Below are 18,717 nucleotides of genomic sequence, written 5' to 3' on the forward strand. Positions count from 1 at the left end.
ATTAAGGATAAGATACCCTTCACAATAGTCACAAACAATATGAAATACCTTGGTGTGACTCTAACTAAGCAAGTGAAGGACCTGTATGACAAAAACTTCAAATCTGTGAAGAAGGAAATTGAGGAAGATCTCAGAAAATGGAAAGATCTCCTATGCTATGGATTGGAAGGGTCAACATTGTAAAAATGGTCCTCTTACCAAAAGCAATCTACAGATTCAATGCAATCCCCATCAAAATTCCAACCCAATTCTTCATAGAGTTGGAAAGAGAAGTTTGCAAATTCAACTGCAATAACAAACAACCTAGAATATCGAAATCTAATCTCAACAATAAAAATACTTCTGGGGGAATCACCATCCCTAACCTTAAACTATATTACAAAGCAATTGTAATTAAAAACTGCACTGTATTGGTACAGAGATAGGCAGGTAAATCAATGGAACAGAATTGGAGTCCCAGACATGAACCCATACACCTATGGTCACTTGATCTTTGTCAAAGGAGCTAGAAATATTCAATGGAAAAAGGACAGCCTTTACAACAAATGGTGTTGGTTCAACTGGCACTCAGCATGCAGAAGAATGCAAATAGATCCTTTCCTATATCCTTGTACAAAGCTCAAGTGCAAGTGCATCAGAGATCTCCACATTAAACCAGATACACTGAAACTATTAGAAGAGAAAGTGGGGAAAACCTTAGAACACATAGGCACAGGGGAAAGTTTCCTGAAGAGAACACAAATAGTTTATGCCCTAAGATCAAGAATCGATAAATGAGACCTCATAAAATTGCAGTTTCTGTAAGGCTAAGGACACTCTTAAGAAAACAAAACAGCAGCCAACAGACTGGGAAATGATCTTTACTGATCCCACATCTGATAGAGGTCTAATATTCAATATATACAAAGAACTCAAGAAGTTAAACCCCAGAGAATCAAACAATGGTATTAAAAATGGGGTACAGAGCTAAACATAGAATTCTCCACTGAGGAATACAAAATGGCTGAGAAGAAACACTCAACAACTCTAGTCATCAGGGAAATGCAAATCCAAACAACCCTGAGATTCTACCTCACAACAGTTAGAATGGCTAAGATCAAAAACTCAGATGACAGCAGATGCTGGCAAGGGATGCAGAGAAAGAGGAACACTTCTCCACTGATGGTGGGGTTGTAAACTGGTACAGCTATTCTGGAAATCAGTCTGGCACTTCCTCAGAAAATTGGACATAGTACTACCTGAAGACCCAGCTATTACACTTCAGTTCATATACTCCATAGATGCTCCAACATATAATGACACATGCTTCACCATGTTCATAGCAGCCTCATTTATAATAGCCAGAATCTGGGAAGAACCAGATGGCCTTCAACAGAGGAATGGATACAGAAAGTGTGGTACATTTACACAATGGAGTACTACTCAGCTATTAGAAACAATGACTTTAAAAAATTCCTAGGCAAATGGATGGAGCTTAAGAATATCATCCTGAGTGAGGTAACCCAGTCACAAAAGAACATACATGGTATGCAGTCACTGATAATTGGATACTAACCCCAGAAATCTCTGAACACTCAGGAAACAACTCACAGACCTTATGAAGCTCAAAAAGAAGGAAGATAAAAATGTGAAATACTCCGTTTTTCTTAGAAAAAAGAAACAGAAATAGAAAAGTATTGTGTGTTCATTATATATTATTATGTATCAAATTTTGTGATTCATAATAATATTTTATAAAATATATTAAAAACATTAATCCATGTTTTCAAATTGTTTGCAGTAACTAAGTTTGGAAGTTAGGAATACTCTTAATGGTAAAGAGATAACTAATATGTTTTGACTCTATTATTGAATATATGTAGTATTAAATTTCTTATATATATTGTCTCATTTCATCCTCCTAATATCTTCAGGAAGAAATTAATATTGTCCACATATAGGGAAGGAAGGAGCGGAGACTAGTAATTTGACATAGGTATATATTACATAGATATACATAGATACTGGATCTAAGAATAAAATAAATTTTACTTTTTTAATGTAATTTGTTTTAAAATGTTCTTTCCAGAGGTAACATTACATGTGTGTCCTGTGTACTATTTATACAGGTTGGAAATACTTTTCCACATGTACAGGAATAGAAAGCTATACAGAACTCAAAGGAAGAACTCAGGACTGTGAAGCAGGTTTTGTATTGTATGATGGCATCCATATCTCCTTATATACTAAAAGTACAAGTCTCTGTTTAACATTATCATAGTTAAAGACATTACTGTGGGAAAAAGACAAAACTCTTTGGAATATATAACTAAACACATTTTATGATTTTATGCTATATATGTTTGTGCTCTTCAGATGATCAGCATGAGACTGAGGTATCTAAAAATATCATTCACCTGCACTTACCATATTCTCCCACATCATAATCTTTGTTACAGCTCTCAAAATGTCAGAACAAAAGATCACAAACTGAAGATATGTCATAGTCAAACCTTCTCAAAAGCAAGTTCAACAAAATGGACTAAGGAAAAAAAAATCCAGCTGTGAGAAAACTTGATGCTGACCTACAATTTTAAAAATAGCGTCCTTTACAAAAACTCTAAATTGTACGAGTGCTGTGGTTAAAACTCTGGAACCCACTTTATTTCCAGATCCCCTAAGCTCTTTCCAAGATACACCTGGCCCCAGGTGATTGTGTTCTGCACCAGTGGACTCCAGATAGACTGTAGAGAGACGGTTTTACCTCATGAACTGTTAAATTTGGAAAGACTTATCTTTTGCTCAAGGTGAACAGTTATTCCAAAGATTTCAAGCGGTGATGGAAATTCTGTCTTTGTCCCTTTTCTGCTTTTCCCTGGTTCCTTGGAATTCATATCCATTTTGGCTCTTGAACCCTCTGAAAATTGGAATATGGTCACAGAACTCCTCTCTTTCCTTCCAGTTTATTCATAAACAGCACTGAACTGCAGCATATCTTTTGTTCTCCCAGGAGCCAATACTTAATTTTAAGATTGTTTGAATGGCTTACTCTTCCTAGCAGTAATTGTGGACGCGACAATGAGATGTGACACTTTGTGTCAGTGATATAATAAAAATCTGAGATAATCAGTCAATAAGTAGAAAAGAGTAATTTTCACTTACAGTTTGAGAGCCCCAATTTGGCAGCGCAGATAGGTTTGGATATCTCTCTAGTGAGGGAACAGTAGCACATGGAAGAACAAAACCTGCCTACTCTTGACTTAGAGACAAGGGACAGAAAGAGGAAGGAGTCAGAATCATGTGTTATTTCCTGAAGTGCACACCCCCAGTAACTTAAAGACTTCTCATGAGGCCCTCCCTAATAAGGTCCTTTTCATCATTTCCTAATAGTCTGAGGACCAAATCTTTAGTATATAGACCGTTGGAGGGGGCGTTTCAGGTCTAAGTTGTAGTATACATCAACTGAAAGGACAAAGATTAAGAAACTGACATGAGAATATGTGCAAGGAATTTGAGAGTAAACAATCCTTCTTTAGAAAATAAAGAAAGGTTTCTCAGGTGTGATAGCTACTCTTTAGAGTTAACTAAAACCTATGTGGCTGGATATACCTGTGAGGAATTTTTCTTAATTCTTTGAAGTGGGAAGACCCACTTTTAATCTGGATATTTTGAGGTGGGAAGGTCCACCTTCAATCTGCATTACACTTTTTGGTGGCAGTCAATATCAAGGACACGGAAGAAGGAGGTTTTAGGTATTTTCCAGCTTGTTCTCTTCTTCACTGCCATTAGCGCCTACTTCCTTGCTGTGCCTGTAGGTCAACTGAAATGTCCAGCTTCATGGACTAAACAAATACTGGATTCTTGGATTTTCCATTGCTAGACAGCCATTGTTGGGACTATCTGGATCACAGCCTGTAAATCATTCTAATAAACCCCATATGTACATATATCTATAATATAGCTATATCTATATATACATTAATGCATTAATTATATGTAATTAATATATAAATATATAATACATGAATGTATTAATTTTATCAAGTTTTATGTATTCCATTCTATCAGTTCTATTCTGCTTGAGAGCCCTGAATAATGCACCAGAGTGAACCAATATTTACATTCCATAGGATTGCCAAGGCAATTATAGGACCAGTCGGAAGAGAAGCAAGGGAAATTCTGAGGAAGGTTCTGAGGAAGAGAGAGGAATGCAACCTGTAAAGAAGGACCATTGAATTACAAAATAATGGAGTCCGAAATAACACAAAAAGGACTGGCAAGAGGTGGGACTCAACATGATAAGCAAGGGTACCAGATGAAAATTGAGGGGCCAGAATTGAGCACTCTACGTATGTTCTAAAAATCCTGAGAATACTGGGGAACCATTGCAAGGTTTAGTCAGATGTATGTAAGTCTTACTTTTGGAAGAACTTTTCATTCTAATGTTTAATCTCTCTCTATTTCTCTCTCTCTCTCTCTCTCTCTCTCTCTCTCTCTCTCTCTCTCTGTATATATATATATATATATATATATATAACACTGAAAGAGAAATAATGTGTTGATGTCTGTTGGAAAGAATCTGGTGACTTGGACTTGTTCTGTGAAGCATAGCCTATGTAATACACTAAGAAGGAAGAGGGTGAATTGGAGTAGTTTTTTAAAAAAGGTGAGCTCATTAGCACTGGGTGGTTGATTCAACATCAAGGGATAAAACAAAGAAAAGAAAAAAATTTTTACAGAGATCTGATCTGAAGGGAACAAAAACAGGAAAATTACCCTTTAACTTGAGTGTTATTCACAAATTACTTCTAGAATTGAAGTAGCTCTGTATTATAAAATCATGCACAAAAAATTACACAGAAAAAATTGATAGCTGTGATATTTAATGATAAAATGTTTTAAAAAGGATAGGGATTATAATATCAAATATTTATTTTAAATTGTTATTATGGCTCATATTTGAATGACTCAGAAGGTATATTGGTTATACCTTTCTTTGCATTGGTATGTCCAGATATCCATTACAAATAACTTAAGAGAAAAATAGTTTCAGTTCATCATGATAGGGAAGATGTCACATAGGGCCATTTATATCACACACACACACACAAAGGGAGTGAGGGAGGGAGGGAGGAAGGGATCGAGGGAGGGGGAGGGAGGGAGGGAGGGAGGGAGGGAGGGAGGGAGGGAGAGAGAGAGAGAAAGAGAGAGAGAGAGAGAGAGAGAGAGAGAGAGAGAGAGAGAGAGAGAGAGAGAGAGAGAAAGAGATTATTTCCAAGGATCTTTCTCTCAGTACCATGAGCTGAGAACTAAACAAAATAGGAGCCTTCAAGTGACATTTTATACTCATATCATAATACTCAACCCCCAGTCGCCAGTGAACTTAGTCTACTTTCAAAAGTTCCCCCCAAATCTTATTAGTTTCTGCATTATTTAAACTTCTAAATTCAATGTTTCCCATAAGACTCAAGGTAAACTATTTGATGTAAGCACTATAAAGTTAATTAAAATAGTTCTAGATTTTCAAGACACAATGGCACATGTTCACACTGCAACAATGAGGGATGGAAAGAAAGGAGAAATGCAAGGAAAAAAAGGGATTTGTTCTGAGAAGGACTAATACTGAATTATGCAGTTTCATCCAGTGCCCAGAGCATGCAATGGTATTGTATGAATTCTAATGTGTTTAGACAACCCTGTCCCCATGGCTTTACTGTTGATAGGACCTGTAGCCTTTCTCCTGAGAGACTATATTTGTTGCCTGGAACTTTCCTTGTCAGAAATTCTTCAGTCTTATCATCACCACTTTTTTGGGTTTCTGTTCCAGCATAGACTTTAACTTCCCTGCTTCACACTTTACGTTCTTAGGGGTTACTCACTGAGAATCCTCCTGATAGGTATTACGTAGTCTCACCAGATCCAGTAAAGATCCTGGAGGCAGCCTCTATAATACTGAGACATCTGTATCCTGCATATCTACAAAAGACTCAAGGTAAAGTATTTGATGTAAGCACTCTGAATGACTCCATACTCCACTGTTGGTTTGAACAATAGCAGGTCCCTCCTGGACCAGAGCTCTAGTGGTCTCTAGTACCTGGGTGAATGTAACAAAAATACTTCTACAGTTCTTTGAAAGCACTGCCTGTAATAATGGGAGGGTGTCTTGATAGTTTCTTCAAAGGCAACTTTTTTTTTTTTTTTATTTCACTGCGAAGTGGTAGGCTTATCTTTCACGGAGTTAGCTTATTTAACAACCACAGCATTCTCTCCTTAAAATTCAATTGAATGCATGTTTTACATGCCATTCTGTTCTGAATTTTGCTCTCTGCAGTTTTTGCTACAGCCCTAGATAAAGGCAGTCAGAAATGACCACACCACAGCCTGAAAGCTATTCTATCTTGAAACCTGAACAATCTAATGGGTTAGTCTATTGCTTTCTACTTCAATCTCATCCAAATTCTCAGGTCATGGGCAAGATGTAGAAAAACTATTTAACGGGATGTAATGTTGAATGACTTGTAATCTTATTTCAGGCATAGTACTAATTCCCATCAGGAATCTCACATAGCATGCATTACTACCAATATTCTAGTCTCCCGAATGCTCATCAAAATCACCTATTCAGCTGAGCTTACAGAATTCAAAGATGTCTTCCACTCATATATCCAAATTTCAAGTTCCTTCCACAGTCCAGTTCTAAAATCCTAAGACTCTTTCAGCCACTTTTAGACACAGCAATGACTTTGCTCCTCTGGAACTGATGCTGTACATCAGTCAGCTTCTTGTGATAAAAATACCTGACATAGAAATATGTGGGGGAAAATTGCGCATAAGTTTCAGTGTATCATGGTGGGAAGGGTGTGGCAAAGTAAAGTAGTTCACATCACAGCCAGACCAAGAAAGAAGCTTAAAGAATGTCATAAGAAGAAATAGGTCCAATATACCACCAAAAGCTCATGCCCACTGACCTTTCATCTAAGTTCTACATACAAAGATTCTAGAGTTTATCAAAATAGGAACATGAACTGTTACTATGAGTCTCTTAGGAATATTTCAGATTCAAATCACAACAGAAGGTAACACATTTCTCTACCACAAGAGAGATAGCACAGGCATATTAACCCCCCTGCTAGTCAAATTCCTTCCAGTTGAAACATTAGTAATTAAAATAATATGGAAGAGCATGTGGTTATGTGAGGAAAGACTGATAAGCTATGTAAGTCAATTCTCCTGATTAAACAAAGAAAAGACTTTACGCAAACCTGTTCAGAACATTTTATGACATTGATACTACGCCATCAGCAAACATTCTTGGGTTTATCTACCCTCTGTGCTTGGATCAGGTGAGAATATACTCAAGGGCAATACACCCAGTCCTAGTAGCCTTGGCTTCCTGCTTCTTGACTTACTTAAGGCTGGCTGTTAATAACCTAAAATCAACCAGATCAACAATGACATTTTTCATTAAAGTTTTACTACATATCAAGTAGTGGGAAAAAACCCATCTCTAGCATTCATTGAAATACCTAGAATAACACATACATGAACAGAAAAATATGCCAAACCATGCCCATCCAGGCTTCTAAAGAAGAAAAAAGAGAAATATTATGACTGAAGCAAACACCCTCAATTTTGAAGATGACAGGAAACAAGTAAAGATATGAAAGGGGGAAAAACATGTGGATATTTATGCACATGTATACACATAAAGCAAACAAACAAACAAACAAATAAATAAATAAATAAATGTAATTGCCTAAAGTTAGAAAAGAATACATTTCTCATGATCATAATTGATGCCTGTCATATCTGAGAAACACAGTGCCAAGCAGTTTTTGAATCTCTCTTCCTGCTTTTTATTCCCTCCTCAGGCAAAAGAGTCACATAAATTTTAATTCTCTTGACAGCTGAAGAGCAAGTTGTGTCTTGTGGCCCCCATGACAGTTCTTGTTCTCTCTTTTCAAAGATCAATTCTTTTAAAAAAGATCTATAAATTCACTCCGACAACTGCAGCTCAAAACTACAGCTTTTGGCAAGATAAGCCAGATGTTTGTGTTAAAATAGTGTACTGTGTACTCATCACCTTACCAAGCAGAAATAAACTTTCTATTAAAAACACATCTGTTCTCGTTAGCAATTTAAGGTAGATAATTTTTTTAAAAAACACATTAAAAATAGTTATTCAAAAATCATAAGTATATGATCTGAAACAAAAGAATTTCTTACTTTTTCTTCTTATTGACTGAGGGAGAGGTAGGAAGCTTTGGGAGGTGTTGGTGGGCTTCTGTGAGACTTGTAGGAGGTTTTTTTTGGCATTTTGTTTTGTCTTCTATAGGCTGGGGATCAAATCTAGGGTATTTTGAGTGCTAGAAGAAGCTCTGACCCTGAGCTACACTGCCAGGACTCTGCTGAGCTATTCTAAATCACGTCAACCCAAGATGTTTTGCAAGCTCGCTGCGGGCCATTTATACTCACTGAGGAAACAGTGAACAGAATGGAACTTGGTAAGTTTGCACATTGCCATTCTCATTCCACGAATTCCAAATGACAACTTCTCTGTGCATGGAATAGTGCTTCTAGCAGAACCAGCCTCGTAAAGTGTCTCTTTAAAAGGTCAAAGAAATGTCTCCACTCACTGACTCTTCTATCTGCTCTTCATTAAAATTCTGCACATTCTTTGGTGCTCACATAAGACTTTATCGTAAGTGGCCACTTGGGTAACACTGGTCTCTCTCCATTTGATATCAAGTATATATATTTTTTGTTTGCATTGATGCATTAGCAATTAATTCAATGGATATTTTTATTTTATTCAGTTTTTGCTATTTTTTTGTCTTCTGAAATAAACTATATAAAAAATCTACTGAAGTTTTAAACATGTTTGTATATGTAATATTTAGTAGCCTAGCTTTTAAAAAACTACCTGGTTTTCCAATGTTCTAAAGGAGAGACAATTTATTATTGCCTTATAGAATAACAATGCATGTAAACTTTCTTAGGGTTTTATTGCTGTGAACTAGCACCATGACCAAGGCAACTCTTATAACGATAACATTTAATTAGGGCTTATTTACAGGTTCAGAGGTTCGATTCATTATCATCAAGGTGGGAGCATGGCAGCATCCAGGCAGGCCTGGTGAAGGCAGAGCTGCGAGTTCTACATCTTTATCTGAAGGCTGCTAGCGGAATAATGACTTCCAGGTAGCTAAAATGAGGGTATTAAAGTCCACGCCCACAGTGACACACCTATTCCAACAAGACCACAATAGTACCATACCCTGGGCCGAGCATATACAAACCATCACATAAACTTTATAAAGTTTCTAATTAGCAAAGTGGAGGAAGAAGTGAGAAGTGAAAGACTGTAGAGACTGATCGGTTTTCATGGAAAACATACAGGCCTGTGGTGGCAACATATCTCAGGGCTCAAATCTAGAACAGCAACAAAGGAAGCTAACCCCCTATTTACTGATGGGGTCATCTACTCAAGAAAGTGGCCTGCAGAGTTGCTGAGTGTGCTTATGAAAGTCATTCACTAAAATGCTGTGTATGAGAGACCAAATATAAACCTTTTATGGACTGATCTAAGAAATTATTTGAATCTTCATTAAATACTATAAAAATGTAGAAAAGGAGAAAAATTGAGTTGAATAAACAGAAACCTCCTGTGATAGTTTGTATATGCTCTGCCCAGGGAGTGGCACCATTAGAAGGTATGGCCATGTTGGAGTAGTTGTGGCCTTATTGGAGTAGGTGTGTCACTGTGAGCTTGGGGTTAAAACCCTTATCCTAGCTTCTTGGAAGCTAGTATTCTGCTAGCAGCCTTCCAATGAAGATGTAGAACCCTCAGCTCCTCCTGCACAATGTTTTCCTGGATGTTACCATATTTATTGACTTGATGATAATGAACTGAACCGCTGAACCTGTAAGCCAGCTTAATTAAATGCTGTCCTTATAAGAGTTGTATTGGTAATGGTGTCTGTTCACATCAGTAAAACCCTAACTAAGACATGCATATACCTTAAAAAGAACACAGATGAAATCTATATGGTTCTCTCAAAAATTACAAAGTTTGAGATTTGTACAAATCTCAACAACTCTAACAAAAGGAATTTGTAAAGAGCAAAAACCAGCTACAAAATTTACATAAAAATGGCAAAACAGACGGGAAAACCTTAAGAATAGAAATACAAAGGAGGATTGGGATTTTCACACTTTCAGATATGTTAAGTATCTGAAAGTTAACTGCTGTTCAGCTGTGTTAGCAGACACAGACACAGTTCTGTCAGTGGAACAAGACAGTCGAATCTCAAACAAAGTTAATGTGTGAAAATATTTATTGATGTTGCCGGGGTATTTGATGTAAAAGATGAAGGAATGAATTAGTCAAGAAATAGAGGTGGACTTTCTGGCTATTTGGGAAACATGTCAACTGGAGGCCATCAGTGTTTACTTGTTGTTCTTGATTTCATTATATTTGAAACTGGATATATTTCATCCTCTAGCAAGCGGAAAGGTCACTACATCTTTAACTTTTAGAAGCACCTTATCTGTAGCCCAGGCTTGCCTTGAACCTGTGCCTCAGCCTATTATTTCTGGAATCATAGGTATGGGCACCACACCAGTACTAAATACTACCTCTCTAACAGGAAATGCTACTTTCCCCATTTTTTCCAGTTCAAGTTCAGTTTTCTCTGATGACACCAAACTATAGAAAAAAAAAGAAAATGAAAAACCATAATGCTTAATCTTTACACACCAAGAAAACTTTGACTACTTCCAGGTTACATCTTGTTTTACATGTACTTTATGCTCATTGTAACTAGGAAGATTTTAATGCATACTATCAAACCTTTAAAAAAAATCAAGTACTGACAAAAATGTATTCATATACTTTTATGCAAAATGCTTTAAAATATGTACACTTATCTTTGTTTTTTAAAATAAAGTTGTTCAATTAAAAAAAATCATGATTTTACAGTGACCACAGTACACTGGATCTGTCCTGACTCACTCTCTGGGGCTTGAGTTAAACAGTCAGCACCCAGTTATTTCTCCTCTGATTAGGCAAACAGATGTGCTGCCAGTCAAGATACCACAACTGGCTCGTATTTCACTTTTCCTAAAAGCCTGGGATGGCAGCCCTTCCTACTGAGACAGTACTTTTTCATCCGGATAAAAATATACCAGGGTTCTAAAAGAGAAATGCTGGCTGTCAGTTAGCAGACTTCCCTAGGCTGGCAACACAGAGGAGGTGCCTAACAGGTCTCCAGTGTCTTGAAAGGTGTTGGGATGCCTGCATCCCACCCGTCTTTAAGCTACCATACTAAGATGTGATTTCTAATTTTATTTTCTACTGTTTCACTTTTTCCCTTAGAAAAAGATGTTATCCTAGATTAAGCAGTATTATGTAAATCAAACAAATGTGAAGGGTCAATGCAAAAAAAAAAAATCAACATAAGAGATGAAAATAGAAGATCAGCTTTGGTTTAAATGTCACAAGACCTCGTTGTATTAACACAAGGAAAACAACAGAATTTTAGTGAATGCTTGTATAAAAATATAAAAGATTATGTGCTCATTTTACCTTCCTATTTAAAAAAAAAAACCTTGAAAACTTCTAGAATTTAGGATCATTTTTTTTCCTACAAGAAATTGAAGTTTTTTTTTTTTTTTTTTTAAAGCTGTTTTGAACTGCAGGGATACTCCTTTAACTACAGCATTTATTTGATACCGGAATAAAATTTAAATTTTGAGGGTCTTTCCAGGGCTTAGAGCAACTGTGCCAAGTAAAATAAACAAAGAAATAAAGGCATTACTTTTGTTTTCTACAGAAACACTTTTAATTACATAGTAACTCAGAGCTACTCATTGTGATGGCCAATAGCAACTAACAAGGGAATTTTGTAAGAGAGAGGAAACTTGTAGACGGGGAACAAGACAGTTTCTTAAGGAGGCCACTAAAGATAAGACCTAAAGAATGAAGAGGAAGGACACTTTGTGTCAGCTGATTTTCTCACTGCTGCTTCTACATATCTAATAATAATCCACTTATGAGAGAATGGATCTATTTTGACTCACAGTGTGAGGAGACACTGTCTATCATGCCGGAGAAGCCACAGTGGTGGGCAGCTTCATGGGGTCAGAAGTGAGGACCTGGAACTTTGCCTTTTTGTGTCTTGGAAGAAGTAAGGAGCAGACAGGAAGTGGAACAGGGCTATAGAACCTCCGGGTCTGCCCCCAGTGACCAACTTCTCCAGGCTGGCTTTACTTCCTAAAACTGCTACAACTTTCCAAAGCAGACATCATCTGGGAATTAAATGTTCCAACAAATAATCTTGGGGACTATTTTACATTCAAAGCACAATACGTGTCAAGCTGAGTTTATTCATTTATTTGTAATACTGGGAATTGAACTCATGACCTCATGGACACTAAACAAGTGCTCTGGAGACACCCTAACCAATCCTGTTTTCTATTCTTTAGTTTCTATGAACTAGGTATTTGCTATGTTGCTTAGGTCAGCTGTAGTGTGGATCCTAGGCAAGCACTGAACTTGCCAACTTCGTCTTGGCACCGTTCAAGTAGCTGACAATAGGAGGCCCGGCATAGATTTTAAAACCACCACTTGTGGAGATAAACTAACCAAGGGCAAAAGTTAGTTACAGTTCCTAGAGTCCTCTGAGGAAGTCCAGTTAAAATGCTTTAGGGTTGGACTTTTGTCCTCTTGGCTCGGCTCAGCCTCTGTGCAGTTTATTCGGGATATAAAACATCACTGGCTGGTACTTGGACTGTCTGTCTTCCTGTGCATTTGGGGGAGAGACTTCCTAAGCATTGTTTTCTCAAAATCTGTTCCTATTGTTTCTACTGTCTCATTTCACTTTCTTGATTTGTGTTGTCTGTTATTTTTTTCTTCATAAGTATAGTATGTTGCTCTAGTTTATAAGGTTAATACATATACATATATATTATAAAAATATAATAATATATATTTTTACTTTTTATTGATTCCTTGTTTCACATTATGCACTCCAGTACCTCTCATTGCCTTTTCTCTTCATATCTGTCCTTTGCTCTTGCAACCTCTCCCCCAAATAAACACACACACACACACACACACACCCCAAAGCATTGAAACCTTTCATTGTGGAAGCTGAAATATGTCACAGTGTGTCCCACAGTGTATCCCTCTGTCTACCACGTGTCTTCACTTGCAAACAGTCATTGCAATGAGTCAGTAGTTTGGTTCGAGATCGCTGGCTTTTGTGACACCATCAATATTGGATGCTCACTGGGACTCTCCTGATTATTCTGTTGTTGCTCCGTGTCAGGGAGATCCTGCTGCTCTGGATCAACGGGACTGGCTCTTTTCTTGTTTCCCACCAGTTTGAAAATGATATCGATTTTTGGGTAGGCCAACTCAGAGCCCTGAGTCTGCCTCTGTATGGTACTTGTGACGATCAGCCCACAGGCTCTCCCTTATGGGAACCTCCGGGGTGGAGCTCTGCAGAACTGCTGTAGCTAGGGCGCTCAACGCTGCTCTAGATACCTCAGGGGTGGCTCGCCCCCCCCCCTTCGCCTAGCATTCACCCCCCTACTCCCCAGCACCAGAGCCAATTTCACTGTGCTGCCCAGTCAAGTTGCAGGGCCCACATTTCCAAGTGCTGAAGTCTGCAAGGGGCTGGGCCAGCTTTCCCCACTCTCAAACCCTTAGGGCTCGCTCACTAGTTCCTACACCATCAGGACCAGCTCTACTGTGTAACTCAGTAGAGGTGTAGGGCCCAGTAGGCAGCCAGAGAGGGACGGGGCCAGCTCACTTGCTCTCATGACCCTGGGGCCAGCCTTCCCTACTTCGCAGGGGCTAGGATGGAGTAGCGTTCTCCACTGGTCTCACCTGCACCATTCGCTGTGCTCTCCAGGCGAGGTGCAGGGCTGCCCTCCGGAGTGCTGCAGCCGAGGAGGAGCAGGACTAGCTCTCCTTGAGGGCTGGCTCACCTGTATCCACCAGGGCCAGCTCCACTGTGCTGCCTGGGCCCTTGCAGGGCCTGCTCCGGCCAGTACTGCAACTGGTGAGAAGAGGAACCAGCTCTCCAGAGCACAGCAACAAGTAAGGGGCAGGGACAGATAGCCCTCGGACATCCACGGGGTCCCTGTTGGTTGCCCCACCAGAAATGTTCTCTAGGGTTAGTAGGAGATACGGACATGACACTAATGTCTGCCACTGCATAGCCAGGGACCCAGACATGGCCCTACCTGGCATCTCGGGCTGGGACCTCGATATGGTCCCAGTTGATGGTGCTGGCCACTCACAACAGGTCACTCCTCTCCATCCTCGAGTCTCCCTTCCCATCCCTCATCACAATGCTCAAGCCTCCCCTCTTCTCTCTCTCTTCCATCTGACCAGCAAAGACTCAGATACTGTGGTAGGTCCCACTGTAGGCTGGCCAGGCAGGCTGTGCTGGCAGGCCCCTGGGTGACATTCTGGGTCGCGCTGCATGATGTGGCAGCAAACGGCTGTTTATGGCCAGCGTGTGCTGTCTGCAGGAGGGCAGGTCTGTGGACGGCATAGTGGGTCCCAGGTTTCTGTCTGTCTTCGTCTTTCTCCAAATTCTACAGCTACTGTGGCAAACCACTTTGTATTCTCGGTATTTACCATTGATTTGTCCTCCAAATTCAAGTATCCCTCACCAGAACTGGTTAACCAGCCTCCTCATCCACCTTCCTGAGTCCATGCCCTCGAATTCTTATCTTAATTACAGGCTAATTATCAGGCACTCCTTCCAAAAGACCAAATCTCTGCTTGAAATACTGTCTTTTTTGCATCTTGGGGCAGCTTTGGTGGCATCATGGAAGATGCAGCCCTTCCCCAATCCAGCTTCATCTCCAATGTGTCAGTCTCTTCTCCCCACCCCCCCAACTTTCTTACTATTCATGTTTATTTCGTTGAGTGTCCTGGGCCATTTCTGACACAGACTTTGAACATGCTGTTACCTCTCTATTGTCTAGTGACTAAGATCTTGATTTCTAAATCCTCAGGTATTATCTCTTTCAGTGTGAACTAAGTTTTCCATCTTGGGTTCCTCTCCGTTGCATAATAATGTACTTATTTACCCACATGCATTACCACCATTTCCAGAATTTCTAGAATAGCTTGGGGTATCTTTGTATCCTCAGCACAAAATGGTTTCCGGTGCTCGGTTCAGACTAGCAATTGTGCTGTGAAGGAAGAATATAGTCAATATATAAAAACAAAACAAAACAAATACGCCATCACTGATAGAAGCAGACTGTACTTTCAGGATAAATTGAGAAATGCATATGAGTTTCAAGAAAATAGTTTTCAGGGAAGATACTGTTCTGGAGAGTGACCATTGGGCACTGCCTTACTTTCTTTGTCTTGCCCATTGCCTTCAGGATGGAGAGATTCAGGTCTTCAAGTGCGGCCAGAACATTTTCATATTCACCCAGGTGCTGAGAAAAATATTCTGGAGAGGAAAAGTATTAAAATAAATTTATATTGCGGTTTAGATAATCATAAAACAAAAATCACAAAAACGACTGATAATTTACTTCATACATCAGTGAGCAAATGTTGGCCTTATATAACTGATAACGAAAAATCTTTCAAGTGAAACTATAGTAGCATACTAATTTTATTGGAAAACTAAAATAGAAAAAAAAAAAGAGACCTCGCTGATTATAATTACTCACAAAAGGTGTTCTTTCTTACAAAAAGGGGGGTGGGGAGACATGAGTCAGAGCTTGATGGTAAGGCTGAGTTAATAAAAGGCTCTTCTCAGCAGCAGATATTACAGATCCCACAGGATAGCAGTTTGAGGAAAAATGTAAAAATGTTCTTGTTTCATCTAGGAAACATTTAGAAAGGCTAGCTTTCCCTCGAGGTTTGATGCTGCAAAGCACAAAGGAGGCCAACTGTGGCTCTACCCCAGGGCACACTTCTGTCATGTGCAAAAGCAACTCGTGACTTTAGAGATTTATTTTAATGGAGCAAAAGCCATGTTTATCATATTTTTCCATTGCTAGGAATAAGTAGTGCCTTGGAATTTATGATTAAAATGAAAATGTAAAGCACAAAATAATTTCAATTACAGATAAGGGGAAACTTCATTTACAGAACTCAGATTTCTAAAATCAGGGACATCCAATCTTAAAGTTTTATGTATGAGATGGACAACTTTTATTGACCATGTAAATAGTCTTTACCATACCTGTGAACAATCTATTGAGGAGCTACTATTTATTATTATATTTCTATAATACCATAATATTCTAGAAATTATACTAAAATGATATAAACTCACACACAGAGGACAGAGGTTAGAGATCATGGCAACAAGGATCAGCTGGACCAAGGTGGGATTTATTGGTGTTAAATAGCTATGACCATTGAGGATTTTACAGGTGTAGTATCTCATATAGAAGGGTAGTTTGTATCTTTGTCTATTTGATGCAATCTTGTTGTGTAGAGGATTTGTGGATTGAGAGTTGAATATATAAACTTGAATGAAAAGCTATTGGGATATAGAGTTGTGTTTGTGTGGGATTTTGGGGTACAGAAATACCCCAGGACAGAGGCGGAGAACAGGCGGTAGTAAACTGCCAAGGGAAGGAAGTTGGGCCGTGTTGGCAGCTCAGACTGGGCTCCAGAGGTGCTGGAGGCTCCGTATCAGGGTCGGATCTGAGGAGTGTGATCTCATGACCGGTAAAGAGATAAACCGTTTTCTATTTTTTAATATTTACTGCAACAAATGTCTATCAGGATAGAAGCAACATTAAGTTGAAATAAGCAAAACATGCGAAGTAAAACACAGAAAAGTTTGTTAATTCATGGAGACTATAGAGGCATTTTACATATGAGAATTAAAAATTTATCCAGTGAAAATAAAAGAGAGAATTGAATGCTTTAAAGGTTTTGCACAAAGAATTTGACAGAAGGAATTTTGCAAAAGAATTTTCACCAAGGTTTTGACAGAAGGATCAATTTTCAATTGAGAAAGGGAAACTCATTGGCCTGTAGGCTGCAGATTGGAACCTTTCAGGGTCTCATGCACTGCCCCTCCTCCTGATTTATGCATTTGTTCATCTTAACACCTACAGCGTGAGAGTTAAGGGAGAGAGAGAGCAACTACACTGTAAGTCATGTACCAGCTAGCAATGACTGTCACTGCAAGTAGGAATGGGACCAACTACAGTGCCAGCCCTGGAACCCAGCTAAGTACGATGGAGAAGTTCAGTGTCACTGATGCTCTTTCACAGTGAGATGCTGTGGTCTCTGGAGAGAGAGGAGGCTGTGCTGCCCATCAACACCTCCCGCTTAGTGTTCTGCCTTTCTCCTCACACTGAGGTTTATGTTCTTCACTGTGACAGTCCTCCAAGGCTTCCTTGATTTTCCTCTTTGTGGACCAGCAGCCGGAACTTGCTAGCACACACCACCTCAGGCTCACAGACCGGCCGACTCACAAATGTGTTTTAATACGACGCCAGATGATTTATGGGTATATTTAAGTCTGGGAAGTATCATTCCAAGGAACTTGCTAGAAGTTGAGATTATTATTCAAGTCTCATCTGCTACATCAGATCGAGTTGTGAGTTAAGGTCCAGAAATCAACATTTTCTGCAGGTTCTGCAGAGTGCAACATGAAAATGAAATTTAAGACGGCTATGCACAACAGGTAGGTAAAACATTTTGAAAAAAATAGTGATATCCTACAGCTTTTCTCAAAGACTTTACTTGGATGTGATGTTGAGGATTAGGGAGAGATAGTGAGGTTTCAAGAGACTGGGCTCAGTGGTTAAGGGCACTGACTGCTCTTCCAGAGGTCCTGAGTTCAATTCCCAGCACCCACATGGTGGCTCACAACCATCTGTAATGGGACCTGATGCCCTCTTCTGGTGTGTCTGAAGACAGTTACAATGTACTCAAGAGACAAGGGAAAGGATTGTTGTCAGGAGGGATTTCATCAGAGACTAAGGAACATGAATCAGCCACTGAGTAGAGTAAATGGAACAGGAGAAAAATGGCTCGACTTGGAATAACGTCATATTCCTGTCAACCACAATTCATATTTATTAATTAAATCACAATGTTAGTATCTTGCTTTAGCTATTACATGATATCATTGGAGAAAAGTAGGTTTGGAGCAAATACTGATCACTTGAAACACTTGTCTTTGGGTAACAAGAGAAAATAAAACCTACTTTTATTGAAACACACAAATAAATTCCATGGATTTGCAGAAAAAAATAGTTACACAGAATTTATGGAAAACTTAGAATCACCTTTTTCCCCCTCAGTTGAAGTGAAAGATTTTTGAAAATTAGTTTTGACACTGTCTGGATTTGTCAATGGAAGAATAGAATGCAATTCATAAACAGATATTCTCCCACAAAGAAAATTACCTTCCCATACATAACAGAGCACCATCACTAATAAAATGCTCATACGAGGTTAGCTTCTCTGTTCCCCACTGCATGGCATTAGTAGGATTGGATTTTCAATTTTATTCTGTGACTTCCAAGTTAGGTCTGGTTTAAGAACAGAAGAGCCCATGCCTGATGTATCGGAGTAGAAAATTGCCTCAGAAAGCGTTCTCTGTGCTCAGAAATGGTTTCCACTGTGTGTACCTTGTTAGCACCTCCATGCTTGTAAACCAGGCAGAAAACGAAGTAAATGAGATGAGAGACAAGGTTTAATTCCCTGTTGTCTGAAGGACACAA

General features: G+C 39.0%; 1 protein-coding gene across 1 annotated transcript in view; it reads right to left on the reverse strand.

Moving 5' to 3' along the window:
* The window catches only part of NECAB1 (N-terminal EF-hand calcium binding protein 1), a gene marked incomplete at both ends in the record, with an annotated part of 152,462 nt that overhangs the window by 72,759 nt on the left and 60,986 nt on the right, over nt 1–18,717 (reverse strand). The window contains one exon of the mRNA XM_080938763.1: nt 15,367–15,464. Within this exon, the coding sequence (XP_080794889.1) occupies nt 15,367–15,464 (98 nt within the window). The remainder of the gene's footprint in view (nt 1–15,366; nt 15,465–18,717) is intronic.

This window comes from Micromys minutus, assembly GCF_963924665.1.
Source record: "Micromys minutus genome assembly, chromosome: 26".
Lineage (NCBI taxonomy): Eukaryota > Metazoa > Chordata > Mammalia > Rodentia > Muridae > Micromys > Micromys minutus.